This window comes from Colossoma macropomum, unplaced genomic scaffold (genome assembly GCF_904425465.1).
Source record: "Colossoma macropomum unplaced genomic scaffold, Colossoma_macropomum, whole genome shotgun sequence".
Lineage (NCBI taxonomy): Eukaryota > Metazoa > Chordata > Actinopteri > Characiformes > Serrasalmidae > Colossoma > Colossoma macropomum.
In genome coordinates this window covers 847501-862500 of record NW_023494793.1, presented here as the reverse complement: position 1 = coordinate 862500, position 15000 = coordinate 847501, and the positions used below count along the sequence as shown (strand labels likewise).

At 41.0% G+C, this 15000-nt stretch overlaps 1 protein-coding gene across 3 annotated transcripts in view; it reads left to right on the top strand.

The window, feature by feature from the left end:
- The window catches only part of ipo11 (importin 11), a 117001-nt gene that overhangs the window by 64074 nt on the left and 37927 nt on the right, over positions 1 to 15000 (top strand). For all 3 annotated transcript variants that reach the window (XM_036578150.1, XM_036578149.1, XM_036578147.1), the window contains exon 22: positions 1087 to 1163. In XM_036578150.1, the coding sequence (XP_036434043.1) occupies positions 1087 to 1163 (77 nt within the window). The remainder of the gene's footprint in view (positions 1 to 1086; positions 1164 to 15000) is intronic.

Below are 15000 nucleotides of genomic sequence, written 5' to 3'. Positions count from 1 at the left end.
TACAGTTACAGTAGCTACAGTACAGTTACAGTACAGTTATAGTACAGCTACAGTAGTTACAGTACAGTTACAGTACAGTTACAGTAGCTACAGTACAGTTACAGTACAGTTATAGTACAGCTACAGTAGCTACAGTACAGTTACAGTATTTACAGTACAGTTGCAATAGCTACAGTACAGTTACAGTAGTTATAGTACAGTTGCAATAGCTACAGTACAGTTACAGTACAGTTATTGTACAGCTACAGTTACAGTACAGTTATAGTACAGCTACAGTAGCTACAGTACAGTTACAGTAGTTACAGTACAGTTACAGTACAGCTGCAGTACAGTTAGAGTACAGCTACAGTACAGTTACAGTAGCTACAGTACAGTTACAGTACAGCTGCAGTACAGTTACAGTACAGTTATAGTACAGCTACAGTACAGTTACAGTAGTTACAGTACAGTTACAGTAGCTACAGTACAGTTACATTTATAGTTACAGTTACTTGAAATGCAAGAGTTCAATAAGAGTATAAGTACAGTGAAATCACATCATGCAATTACAGTACAATTAGGATATAATTACAGTGCAATTACAGTTCAAATAGAGTATAATTGTAGAGCAATTGCAGCACAAATATAGTTTCATTACAGTACAGTTATAGTATAGAGTTCAGTTATTGTTCAATTACAGTCCAATTGCAGTGCCATTAGAGAACAACTACAGTTAAATTGCAATGCAGTTACAGTACAGAGTACAATTACAGTGTAGTTACAGTACAAGTACAGTAAGATTACAATTCAATTGCAATGCAGTTACAGTACAATTACAGTGCACATACATCACAGATACTATTACAGTACTGTTACTGTAGTTACAGTGCAATTACAGTGTGGTTAGCACACAGTTGCAGTACAATGAGAATAATTGCAGGTTAATTACAGTTCAGTTACAGTGCAGGTACATCATTAAGAGTCCAGTACAGCTCTGCTGTTACAGCAGTGGACTCTGCAGGAAGACTGTAGGTTATTACAGAGTTATTAATGACTTAGAGAAGAGTAAACTGCCTCACTGTGTGCGATTGTGTGTTTGTTGTGCAGGTTGGTGACGTTGGAGAACAGCCCGGCTCTCACGCCTGAACTGCTGAGAATCTTCCAGAACATGTCCGCTCTGCTCGGTGAGTCTTCAGTCGTTATCCTCTGATTTTACTGAGAGCTCAGACGTTCAGGTTCCCTCAGCCGCTGAGCTCATGATGACCTGTAGGCAGATTATTGAGATTTTAATACATATTTCTCCTTGATTTATTAGATATTTATTGTTTCTGTTGAGTCTTTATTTTTATTGAGTGTCAAAATACGCATAATGAGCTTGTGTTTACTTTCTGATTGTACACCTTAATAACGATCATTTCTTCAGAATATTTAATCATGATGAGTTTAGAATTGTTACAGGATCCTTTAACTAATTAAGTAATAATTTCATCCTGTCTAATTTGCATAAACACGATAAACTTCCTGTAACAAATGCATATGAAGTGAGATACTGATGCTCAGCGTATGGATTTGGTGGTGAGATCCTGTGTTTGATGGTGAAAAGTGAGCTGTGTGAGGTTAAAGATAACGAACTATTTCAGCAGATTTTCTATGAAGGTGAGTTAAATGAAGATGTCAGCTCTGCGCTGGTGACTTCAGGTCTGAGTGGTTGTGAAAGAAACACAAGTACAGGCAGAGTTCCTGAACCGCAGCACGGCTAATTAACACAGCCTGATATCTGCAGGAGATTCTCTCGGTTCTCGCGCTGGAGTGACACTCGTCTCATGAATTAGTCATCATGCATGGCTGTGTTTGTTGTAAGCAGCTGTGCTGAGTGGAGGCACCTCACTCACCGGATCTGTACGGGCTTTTTTAGGCGCCGCGCCGCTGAACAGCTCTCAGCGTGTTTGTACACACGGGGATGTTTTGTTTGCATGTTTTTCAGTGCAGTGTTTTTGTTTGTTTCATCTGCTGAGTCCCCGTGTTTTTCCTCGAGCTGCATGTTTCTGGAATTCATCTGTTGAACAAATGTTTTCAAAACAGTTTTAGTGGCCTTACCAGTCAGAAGTGCTCTATATGTTCATGATCCACACAGTCAGTCTGACAGACTGTGATACACTACAGGAAGTGTAGGGGGCGATATGGCTTCTACTGTTTCATTTAAAAAGCTCTATAATGTTCATATGATCCACACAGTCACTCTGACAGACTGTAATACACTACAGGAAGTGTAGGGGGCGATATGGCTTCTACTGTTTCATTTAAAAAGCTCTATAATGTTCATATGATCCACACAGTCACTCTGACAGACTGTAATGCACTACAGGAAGTGTAGGGGGCGATATGGCTTCTACTGTTTACTGATGCTCAGTAAAGTAAACTGTGTGGAACCTGTCTGAGTGATCTTGAGTAGACTTGGTAATGAGTTTTTCTGTAAGATATGCTGGTACCTATAATCTTTAACATATTTATTATTATTGTAAACATATACAAATGAATTTTGTAGGGTCCAGAACTGAACCTTTCCGAGTTCCTCTTAGACCTGTAAGCCTCCAGTCCAACATACATAGACACAACATATATAATACTGAGTAACTAAATAATCTTTGAAAGCTGTTTAGATGCTCATTTTGAAAGCTGTGTTTGTAAACACATGGGTTTGTGTCTCTTTGTTCTCTTTCAATGATGCATAAAAACAAAGTTAAAGCTAACAGCTCCCCTTGTGGAGAAACTGCAGACTGCATAATGTGCCTGAGTGAACTGCTACACCAGCCTCTGACTGTATTCCGGACTTTTGCCACGTTTTGAAGTCAGTGCTCGTTGAACAGGTGTTGAAATGGACTACAGTCTGTAGTGAGACTGTGTGGTCAGTTTTCTCTGTTCTGTATCTGTTTATTTCCTCCTGAACTCTTTATCCTTTAACGCTGATCTCAGCTCGCATTAAACTCAGTGTAGAGAGTCCTGCACTGCTGCTCTCACAGCAGGGAATGAACTGAGGTGAACTCTGACAGACATGATGTTTACCACATCAGCGTCCTCACCTGGAATAGAGTCCAGCACAATACAGCTGTGGAGCTGCACTCTGTCAGAGTCAGAGCAGAGAGTGGACGGGTGTCACAGGTCAGTGGCACTCGGAGAGAGGGAGAGAGGGGGGGGGAGAGAGGGGGAGAGAGGGAGAGAGGGAGAGGGACTTTCATTAAAGCTTCTGGAAGCGCATTGAATTGTAAAGTGGGCCGGCTGATTGAAATGAAACGCTTTTTATTTTCCATTTGCATCGTCGCTCGTCCCGGCGGACGCCGTGTGTCAGGTGCTGATGGTGATGTTAGCGTCGTGCTGCTTTTCTCCACTCAGCTGTGGTTTAGGTGAAGTAGAGACTCAGAGCTGCCTGAATGACCGCTAATGTACAGTCTGGCGCTCGGAGACCTGCAGCATCGGTGAAACTCATTTACCGCCTGTTTAAAAACCTCCGTTTATTTATTACATTCAGACCTTTAATATTCACACACAATCATAGCTGAGCTCTTAAACACGTCAGATCTGCCTGATCTGCATAAATATCACAGTTATTGATCATAACTGAGTTCAATGGGTTGTTTACAAACAAATGCTATCATAATGTCAACAAATGTTGCAAATACAACAAATGAGAATGAAATCAAATTTACAAAGTAAATCAGTGATTCCAGCTGAAAGATAAACAGAGCCACGCTGAGCTGCTGCTTCACGGCTGCAACAACAGAAGCTGAACGCTGTGAGCTTTTATAGCGTCCCGGCGGTCCGACACCATGAGGGGATCCAGCCAAACTTTCAGCATCTCCCCAAAACACTACGGAGTCTGATCTCATCAGTCTGACACAGACAGACAGACAGAGGATCAATATCTCTGATCAAACTGACTTTTTCTTTATATCTTGATGTGGAAGCGATCAATATAGTTTTTAAATTATAGCCTACATGATTAAAATATTTTAAGAGAAATTTAACCTGATAACCCAGAACTTAAACTGCCTGTACAGTTAGACCAGTCAGATTCAGCCAAACCTGCCTGTGTTGTGACATCACAACCGCAGCTTACTGGCAGTCCGGTGCAGTGCATCCATGGGTCGAGCCTGAAGCCAGAAAAGGTGGATATTCTGGACTTTTCAGTTAAAAAAAACAGACCTGAACCTTAATTTGTAGAAAGTAAAGTAGTTTAAATCACAGTCGCCGAAAAATCGCAATTAGATATTTTCCCCAAATGGTTGGTGCTTCTTCTGGGTTTTGTGAAGAAAATCTGCACAACAAATTTAAGTGAACTTCAGCTCATCACTGTCACTGTGTCACTTACACGCCCACTTCAACCAAACTGGAGCTCAGACATTGAAGACCCCTCAGTTAAACTCACTGATGAACTGAAGGAGGAGCAACGCCTCTGTTTAGCACCCAGTGGGTGGAGTCTTCCCCATATACAGAGCAGCAGGGGGAGGAGTCTCAGTCGTGGGAGGGGTTTTGGTTGTTGGAGAGACAGATACATTTGCATGTTTATAAAGTCTGGGTATTTCCTGAAGTGGTTTGAGTGATGAGATTTAAACCCGTTTTTAAATGGCTGTGTTTACACCTGCATCTTAATGTGGATCCCAATCTGGATATAATCCTGATACTCACAGACCCGTCCAGGTGTGAACACAGTCTTAAGCCCTTAACGTGAAAAAGTGCTTAATTCCACTGTTTAATCTTCTCGTCTGCATTAATGACAGGATCTCTCAGCGCTGCTGTGTTTATTCTGTGACGATCGTGATCCAGCGAAGCTGAAAATACAGAGACGTTTACTTAGTCTGAGTCTTAAATCAGTGAAAAGCTCTTCCTGATCTGAACTGCACTCTAATAAACACACATCTGTGTTGCTTGGTAACCTTAGCCTGCTGTTATTGAACTACATTGCTTGGCAGATTAATTATTTATTGCAATTATTTTTATTAAGAATAATAAGTCATTATAGAACTTGAGAGTATTACATCATCCTGCTCTTGGTTGACTTTGTTATTAAAGTAGTTTTTCCATGGTGGAGAGAGTTCAGATACTTCGCTTTACACCGTGTCTAACAACACCCCGTAACCATGGTGACATCACCGTACCGCATGGCCTATTTTACCTTACTGTATTAATGACTCAGACTGGACAACTTCCTGTCTGACCGAGCCCAAACTCACCCACCCGCAACCCAGCTTCACATCATTAAAACCAGGATTTGCCCCCCCGAGTGTCCTTTATCCCCCTTCAGATAGCACCTCACCCACCCCCCCCTCACTCCCACACACTCCCACACACTCCCACACTGAGCCAGACTCAGGTTTAAAACTGCTTAAAACTTTTTATCTGAGCAGCCAGAATGACCTGTAGAAAACCGTTTAAATAGACCTGAATACAGTAAAATACTGTACAATATTAGAATAAACTCAAATATAAATACACAAAACTGTCTAACTATATCATGATGAAATAATAAATATGCAAATAACTGTATGATATATACCCTCATTGAGTGTTTGTGTGTGTGTATGTATATATATATATATATATATATATATATATATATATATATATATATACACACACACACACACACACTTTGGCTCATTAAATGATATATATGACAAGCTCAATGACTAGGATATATATATATATGTATGTGTGTGTGTGTGTGTGTGTGTGTGTGTGTGTAATCATGTATACACTCATTGGTTGGAACATGCATCATATATACAGTCAAAGGGTGTATACATTATATACTGTCAGCATATATATCACATATACAGTCAGAGATTGAGGGTGGGTTCTTGTCCCAGTGGAGGATCTGGAGGGGAACCAGAGCTCCACCAAGCTGCTGCTGTTGTTAGTTTGCTGCTGGATTGTTCAGTCCAGTTTGTTCTGCCCAGCAGGGTCTGCTGAAGGTTCTCCAGCTCTAACACCACTGAAGTCACTGCATCAGCGCTGAGTTATGCTAATACTCAATGCCTCAGTGATAAAGCGACTCACTGCAGATCAGCAGCTGGAAATAACTTCAGTTTTATCAAGAGAGCCGTAATGTAACCGATCAGGGTGGGCCTACAGAGGGTCCCGAAGATCTGACTAAAGTAATATCTGATGTTTAATATGAACTGTGATTTATCACGTCACTGCATCATGAGCAGGCTTAGCTCTCAGTGGAGTCGTTATACAGTTAAACTCTAATAATCACTGCAGTGTTTCAGATACAGCCACTAAATCGGCTCCTGCAGTTCCACTGAAATCAGCCGGTAACACTAAATCAGCCTGAGTTCACACAAACACAGCGGTAACAGTCAGTTATTCGTGAGGAGGCGTTCCTGCTCCACCTCGCCGCTCCGAGCTGACCCTCAACGACGCTCCGATAAGGAACAGGACGGTTTAATTCCTGCCTCTTATCTGCCTCATGAATATTTATCTCATCAGAGTCACAGCGGCTCAGCCAGAGAGCCACAGTGCAGGGAATTCTGGGCAAACATGAGAGGAACAAACAGGGGACAAAAGGACAGATGAGGGGGCGGGGTCTAATAGGAGCTGAATAAAGAGTGAATAAGGGCTTAATAAATACTGAATACAGACTGAATAACAGCATTCAGAGAGATAAGGACTGAACAAGGACTGAATTAGAGTTTATTACAGACTGAAAACACTGAAAAGGACTGAATCATTACTGACCAAATATGGACTGAATAATGAGCTAATAAGGGTTTAATAATGATTTAATAAAGGCTGAAAACTGAACGAATAAGGGTAGAATAAGAACTGAGACAGAATAACCACTGAATGAGGACTTTATAAAGAATAAGGTCTGAATAAAGGGTGAATAAGGGCTAAAAAAGGCTGAATAAAGGGTGAATAAAAGGTGAATAAGGGGTGAATAAGGGCTTAAAAACTGAATAAAAGGTGAATTAGGTCTGTATAAAGGCTGAATAAGAGCTGAGTAAAAACAGAATAACAACAGATTAAGAACTTAATAAAGCCTGAATATGGACCTGATATAGACGGACACAACCTGAATAATTGCTTAGACAGACTGAATAAAGACAGTATATAGGCTGATGAATGAATAAAGACTGCTTTAGTGCTTTTTACAGAAAACACATTGAAAAAAGTCATTTCTCCAGCAGGACCCGGCGGTGGGAGCGGGAGATACAAGCTCAGATCATTTTATTACAGTGTTTTCTACGACCTGTAAAAGCCATTATGTCCTGATTTACCAACACAATCTGTGTTTGAGGCTTCGTCTCAGTGAAGATAGTCAGAGTAAAGTCTCTCAGCGCTTCGGCTCATCCTGATCATTTTTACAGATGATGTATTATAACAATAACCCATAATTTAACCACATCTGCAGCACTCAGACTGTAATCCACCACAAAGCTCCTAAAGGGCGAACAGACTTACAGCAAACGGAGAGCAGTCATAACGTTTCCATTGATTTCTGGTTAATGTGCTTTATTGGCGCGGGAGCCTCGGGGCGTCCCGGAGCAGCGTCGGAGCAGCGCCGGGGCGATAAACGCCGGCTGTGTCGGGCTCTGCAGACGGAACGCTGAGCTCCAGGCAGTAAATCAGATCTTTATGGGGAAGGTGCTTAAATACCTGTTTGATCGTGATTAGCAGGAAATTAATGCTCCGATTCGCTCGGCGAGCCGTGAGCTAATCTGAGCACCGCTGACCCCAAATCCCAGAGGAACAAAGACTCTCCACTTAGGAACTGTTAGAGCTCCTCAAACTTCCAGCTCTCTTACTTCGTCTACTCAGACTGAGCTATAATCAAACACCCATTAGAGAACTTTCAGACGCTCAGAGCTCAGACTTTTCCTCTGCTGTCAGATCGGAGTGATGAATTTAATGACACATCACACTGAGCTGAGTGGCAGGTGGAGTTTAGAACGGCTGACGGACAGGTGTTAGAACGTTCAGCTCTCTTTAATGGTCACTCATATCCATGTCCATCACCCCTATCCATACCTGACCAGATCGCCGACCTCAAAACACCATCGATTAGCAACTTTATGGAATGGACGGAAATTAAAACCACGTTTCTGCTGTGAAAGATGCTGATTTCAGAACTAATTTGTCTTTAAAGTCGACTTCAACATCGACAAAATGAAACTGAAACTCTTAAATTATTCATGTTTGTGTTTAATTTTCAGCCAACAGAGTTATGAGAATGTAAATGGGTGAAAAAAATAGATTCATTTATATTAATTTATTCACTCGATTCAAATGAGACCAAAGCTTTTCTTTCAGACCTGCTTCAAATACAACAGAGGAAATGATACAAAAACACAGACCCAGTTCCAAAAAAGTTGGACCGGTGTGTGAAATGCTGATAAAAACAGAAAACAGTGGTTAGTTCATTCTGTTTGACCTGCATTACACTGAAAACAGTGCACAAACACAAGATTTGATGTTTTACTTTATGAACTTTTATTGTTTTTGTAAATATACGCTCATTCCAAATTCGTTGCCAAAAAAGTTGTTACAGGATCATGTTTACACTGAGTTACATCACGTGTTCTACAACAGCACTTAATACTCATTTGTGGACTGAAGGCTCAAACCGATCCGTTCTTTGTATTATATGAATCCTCAGCTGCACAGCTGAGGCCTTTGCTGTCATATTTTGAGCCTAATAAGACGCATGTTTTCAGTGAGACAGTTCTAGACTGCAGGCCGGTCAGTTTAGAACCTGCACTCTCTGATTACTCAGCCGTGCTGCTCTAACACATGTTGAAATAATCATGGACGTCCCTGAAAAAGACAGAGTCTGAAAGGCAGCTCCAGAATGTGCTAATGGTGCTTTCACAGGTGTGCAGGTTACCCAATAAGCTGACAGAGCTGGAGCTGATCTGTGATGATGATGACGGAATTATTCAGTCAGTTAGCGGCGACTCTTAACGGCGTCTCTCTGTCCGTCCGTCCGTCCGTCCCTCCGTCTGCGCTCTCTCATTAACGTCTCTGCAGTTTGGCTGAGTTTTGGTGTCAGAGTGTTTTTCTATATCGTCACATCATAAAGCCTCATATTTCCAAAACATGAACTCTTCAGAAGAAAACTTTCTTCACTGTAATAGAAGTAATATAATGTAGTATTTAGGTGTTTTCAGGTGTTTATGTGGATCGTAAGGGTGCTTTGATCTCACCGTTAACTCAGTACTGTTTGAGGATTTGATGATTTTATTTCCAAAGGGTGAATCGATTGATTGACTGTATTTTATTAATCTAAATAATCTTTAGATTAATACAATCTTATAAATAATTTAATTAATTAAGTAATTAATAGAATAAACAGAGTGACTGCGAGTGCGTCTGACTCTAAACTACTGTGATGTAAGCAGAGCAGAGATGATAAACTACTACAGTCAGATGTTCCTCCAGATTCACCCTGAGGTCTGATTTGTGTTTTAAAGATCTTTCTGGTTTAAAGTGAAGCTGAAAGGTTTCGATTTATGATGAGTTTCATTTTTAAACAAAAAATGCTGTCCTGTGTTTTCATTTCACTACCGAAGCACAGAGTTTTAGTGTGTAGGTGGAGCCTTATTTTAGCCCCGCCCCTGCATTTCAGAGCAGGAAGTGAGGCTGCATCCCTGTCCCTCATGGCCACATGGTGAGCAGTTAGATCCCATTGTTTTGAAGTAAATGAGTCCCAAAGTCTGAAAATCAGTGTGGAACATTAAGAATCGCCATATTTTCTGCAGTTCAGCACTTTTTAGTGTTTTAATGTAAAATATGATGATTTTCTGTGTGAACAGCTGTTCAGAGCTGTGTTTGCTGGTCATGACCTGCTGAGTTTCTGAGCTCAGAATGAGCTAAAATTGTTACCGAAACAGTCACTACTGACACAGTCACTACTGACACAGTCACTACTGACACAGTCACTACTGACACAGTCACTACTGAAACTGTCACTACTGAAACAGTCACTACTGAAACAGACACTACTGAAACAGTCACTACTGAAACACACTACTGAAACAGACACTACTGAAACAGACACTACTGAAAGTCACTACTGAAACAGACAGTACTTAAACAGTCACTACTGACACAGTCACTACTGACACAGTCACTACTGAAACTGTCACTACTGAAACAGTCACTACTGAAACAGACACTACTGAAACACACTACTGAAACAGACACTACTGAAAGTCACTACTGAAACAGACACTACTGAAACAGTCACTACTGAGACAGACACTACTGAAAGTCACTACTGAAACAGTCACTACTGAGACAGTCACTACTGAAACAGACACTACTGAAACAGACACTACTGAAACAGTCACTACTGAGACAGTCACTACTGAGACAGACACTACTGAAACTGTCACTACTGAAACAGACACTACTGAAACAGACACTACTGACACTGTCACTACTGAAACAGACACTACTGAAACAGTCACTACTGAAACAGTCACTACTGAGACAGACACTACTGAGACAGACACTACTGAAACAGACACTGCTGAAACAGTCACTACTGAAACAGACGCTACTGAAACAGACGCTACTGAAACAGACACTACTGAAACAGACACTACTGAAACATATGTTAAAGTTTGGGTAGTTATGATTGTTTTGAAATATGCAGTCATTAGTTTTAATAACAATGATAATTAAGGTTTAGAGTCACTCCGAGCGAAAGGGTTTTAGTCTGAACTCAGGGTGGATCCTGGGTGAACAAAGCCCATTTACAGCCCCGTGATTTGGCTCTAGAATGGAACGAGCTGTGTTCCCTCTATTTGGGGGCTCATGGATAATCTGATGAGCTTGTTTTGAGAATCTTCCATTCCACCTTAAATGGTGCCACAGGTTACATTTTGGCAGCATTTAAGGGGGAACGGAACATTTGATTAGAAAGCTGTGAGCAGGAAGGCTGGATTAAAGATGATCATCAGACGCTGACAGTTCGGTCAGGTGCTGCATTTCTGCGCATAGTCTGGTATTTTCATAGCTGCTGTTCTGTTGTCGTTGTTCCGCTGGGCTAGAACGTGGACTGGTTTATGTAAATTTTGGGGGTGTAAATATTAATGAGTCAGGACTGTTACAGTTCAGGGATTTGGAATCGGCCTGTTTTACTGCCTCTTTCACAAAGGCAGGATGTGTATCTGAAGGAGCGACAGCAGTGTTTGAGGTTCTCGGTGTGTCAGTTCTAGATACTGAACTCTCCTTATTCAGCTACACCAACACACGTACAGCTCTACATTCTATGGGACCTTTAAATTTTGTTTGGAAACAAAAGGGTTAAAATGTTGCAATGAAAAATGATCCAGTCGTGGTATCTATGTAGACCCAATCGAGCTGTTAGGAATGGAAAACAGCAGCGGCAGCTCAGTGCAGGACTCTTTACTGGAAGAGTCGCTGTAAAACTGATACATACAAGCTCAGATATGTAGTAATGTTTGCTTCAAACTCCAGATGAACTGGAAGTTCTAAATGGACTTTAAACATGTCACTGTCATAGGATGAAACCTCTGCCACAGGTCAGTTTGTGAAGTGTCTGTTCTGCTAGATCTGCCCCAGACAACTGTAAGTGCTATTATTGTGAAATGGAAGCATCTAAGAGCCACAACAGCTCAGCCACGAAGTGGTAGACCACCCAAACTCACAGAGTGGGCCACCAAGTGCTGAAGAGCACAGTGTTTATCCTCTGTTGAATCATCACTAAAGAGTTCCAAACTGCCTCTGGAAGCAACATCAGCTAAAGATGTGAGCATTGTGCCAGCTGTAGAGTTTGGTGGAGGAGGGATGATGATATGGGGCTGTTTTTCAGGGGTTGGTCTAGAACCCTTAGTTCCAGTGAAGGGGAACCTGAACGCTTCAGCACCAAGACATTTTGGACAGTTGTACACTTCCAACTTTGTGGAACAGTTTGGGGAAGAACCTTTCCTGTTCCAGCATGACTGAGCCCCAGAGCACAAAGCAGCTCCATAAAGGCCTGACTGGGTGAGTTCAGTGTGGAAGAACTTGACTGACCCTCACAGAGCCCTGACCTCAACCCCATCCAACACCTTTGGGATGAACTAGAATGAAGATTGTGAGCCAGACCCTCTCGTCCAACATCAGTGTCTGACCTCACAAATGCTCTTCTGGATGAATGGGCAGAAATTCACACAGACTCTCCAACATCTTGTAGAAGCTTCCCAGAAGAGTGGAAGCTGTTAGAGCTGCAAAGGGGGACCAACTCCATATTAATGCCTGTGGATTTAGACTGGGATTCATAAAAGCTCCTGTAGGTGTGATGTGAAGGTGTCCCAATACTTTTGTCCATGCAGTGATGACCAAAAGCATTTATCATGTTCAGCAGCACCATCGTACTACTGGAATCCCATAGGAGCGCAAGCAGAAATTAGTTTATGAACAGATTATGGCCAGATTTTGACCTGAACTGAAGGCCAAGCTCTAATCGTCATAGTTGGCCCAATTTCAAGTCTGTTATGTCCAAAATGTGTTTTGAAGCCTGACCTTAAACCACCGTGGTAGAGCGAGTGCGTTCGGTCGTCTCGTTCTCCTCTGGTTCTTTTGTGTGTTGTTTGCAGTCTGAGTGCAGGCAGGTGAGATATTCTAATTACAGTTTATTCGTAAATGTGACGAGTGCAATAAGAAGAGCAAATAATCAACAATAACAAGCGTGTGGGAGTCGCCGCTTCATTAAAGCGAGTCTGCAGAACAGCCGCGGAAATCAGATTAAACAGTGACGCTGCAGACGCCGCTGACATTTACAGACAGACCGCACTGTTTACTCGGAGATTCCGCTATGGAATCTGAATAAATCTGAATAAATCTGACTCCATCTGTCAGAAAGGCACTCCACACTGACCCTCAGCCTGGTCAGCGTACACACTGGCACAGCTTCATTAAGCTCAGCGTCAGTGTTTCCGCTCCGCAGCGCTAACAGTGCGGTCAGCGAATCACAGCGCAGCTAATAAAGAGAAGAATGCACTAATGAAAACGTCCTGTCTGATTTTCCTCCAGCTGTTCCTAATCAAACCTCTTTAATGCTTTAATTACATCATTATATAATTACATCATCTGTAACTGCTGCCCATCAGCGCTCGTTCATTCATTAGACATGATTATAAAGAAATATCGTTTTACTCAATGCAAATCAGCTCAAATACTCTACAAACTCTCTTAGCATCAGGGCTGTCAGATCGTTCAAATTATTAATCAGTCTCATTTGTCTTCGCTCAACTGTGTACATTAATAAAGCAGTGTATGTTACAGCTGTATCTGAGCAACAGTGTCAGCATGTTCATATATATCATATATACAGTCTGTTAGTGTATATATCTTATATAGCATATATAGTCAATAAGTGCCTATATCATATTTACCCTATATCTAGTTAATGAGTTTTTATGTCACATATATACAGTCAGTAAGCGAACGTATCAAATGTATCACACATACAGCCTATGAGTGTGTATATATAACTTATGCCATATATATATATATATATATATATATATATTATATATATATATATATATATATATTAAATACTGTGTCCACTCACTGTCCACTCTATTAGACACTCCTACCTTGTCAGTCCACCTTGTAGATGTAAAGTCAGAGCCGATAGCTCATCTGCTGCTGCACAGTTTGTGTTGGTCATCCTCTAGTCCTTCATCAGTGGTCACAGGACGCTGCCCACAGGACGCTGTTGGCTGGATATTTTTGGTTGGTGGACTATTCTCAGTCCAGCAGTGACACTGAGCTGTCACCTATATAGTAAGTGGAGCTGATAAAATGGACAGTAAGCGTAAAAACAAGGAGGTGGTCAGAATGTTATGCCTGATCGGTGTGTGTGTGTATATATATATATATATATATATATATATATATATGTGTGTGTGTATGTATATGTATATATGTGTATATACATATATATATATATATACATATATATATATATATATATATATATATATATGTGCACAGCGAATGAGGATGTATATCTCATTTACAGTCATTGAGCATGTAGTCCTATAGAATCTTGGTATGGATCTTGTCTTCTGTAAGGTGATATTGTGTACCCTGAATGCTGCATTTATTTTTATTTGGTTGGGCATCCAGCAGTGCAGCACCACATAATGCATTATAAAGGAGTCATCTGTTGACCCTGATGGAATTTTGGAGCATATCAAAAATAGATATATCAGAAACATGTGTGGTAATCTTACAGGAGTTTATTTGCACCTCTCACATGTAGCCCTGATTTTGGACAATCTAGCTTTACACCAGTGCAGGCGCTGTGCTACTATGCAGCGTATAACAGCAGGTCGCTGACAGATGGAGGACGAGCTCATTCTTCAAAGCACTTTGTGCCACATTTCTTCAGGAAGTCTAAGTCCTCTTCCCACCTGCTCTTAAGATCATCCAAAGCTGTCCAATGATGTGAAATGAGAAGCTCATATATCCACCTGTGATCTGCTGAACGTCTGTCCTGAGTGTGAAAATAGAGTCTAAGGCTGTGGGAGGATGTAGAGAGCAGTTGATCTGATCTGCACTCATAGGGATCTAAAAAATGTGATCTAGGAAAACTTAACTTCTTCACCAGTTGTTCAAAGGATGCAAAATAAAATTAAATGTTTAATGTCAAAAGTTTGTTGTGATTGTTTAAGAATTTTGCTCAGTGTTTAATTTTGTATGTGTCATGTTACAGTTCTGATTTACTGTAATTCCAAAATGTGTAAAATGTTTATGAGTGCGAGTGTCCAGACTAGCCTGGCATGAAGATCCTGCTGTGTGATTGTGTTTCTTGAAGAGCGGAGTGATTAGGTGCCGCTGGGTTACTGCAGTGAAATAATTGGATTTTTATAACTCTACAGAAATAAATAGAGTATTTTTCTGTAATGCTAATCCAGGTAGATTTAGGCCCAATATATGCATTTTATGAGTGTTTATGAATCAGTCAGAAACTATTGTATACTGGCCCTCAGTTCCTGT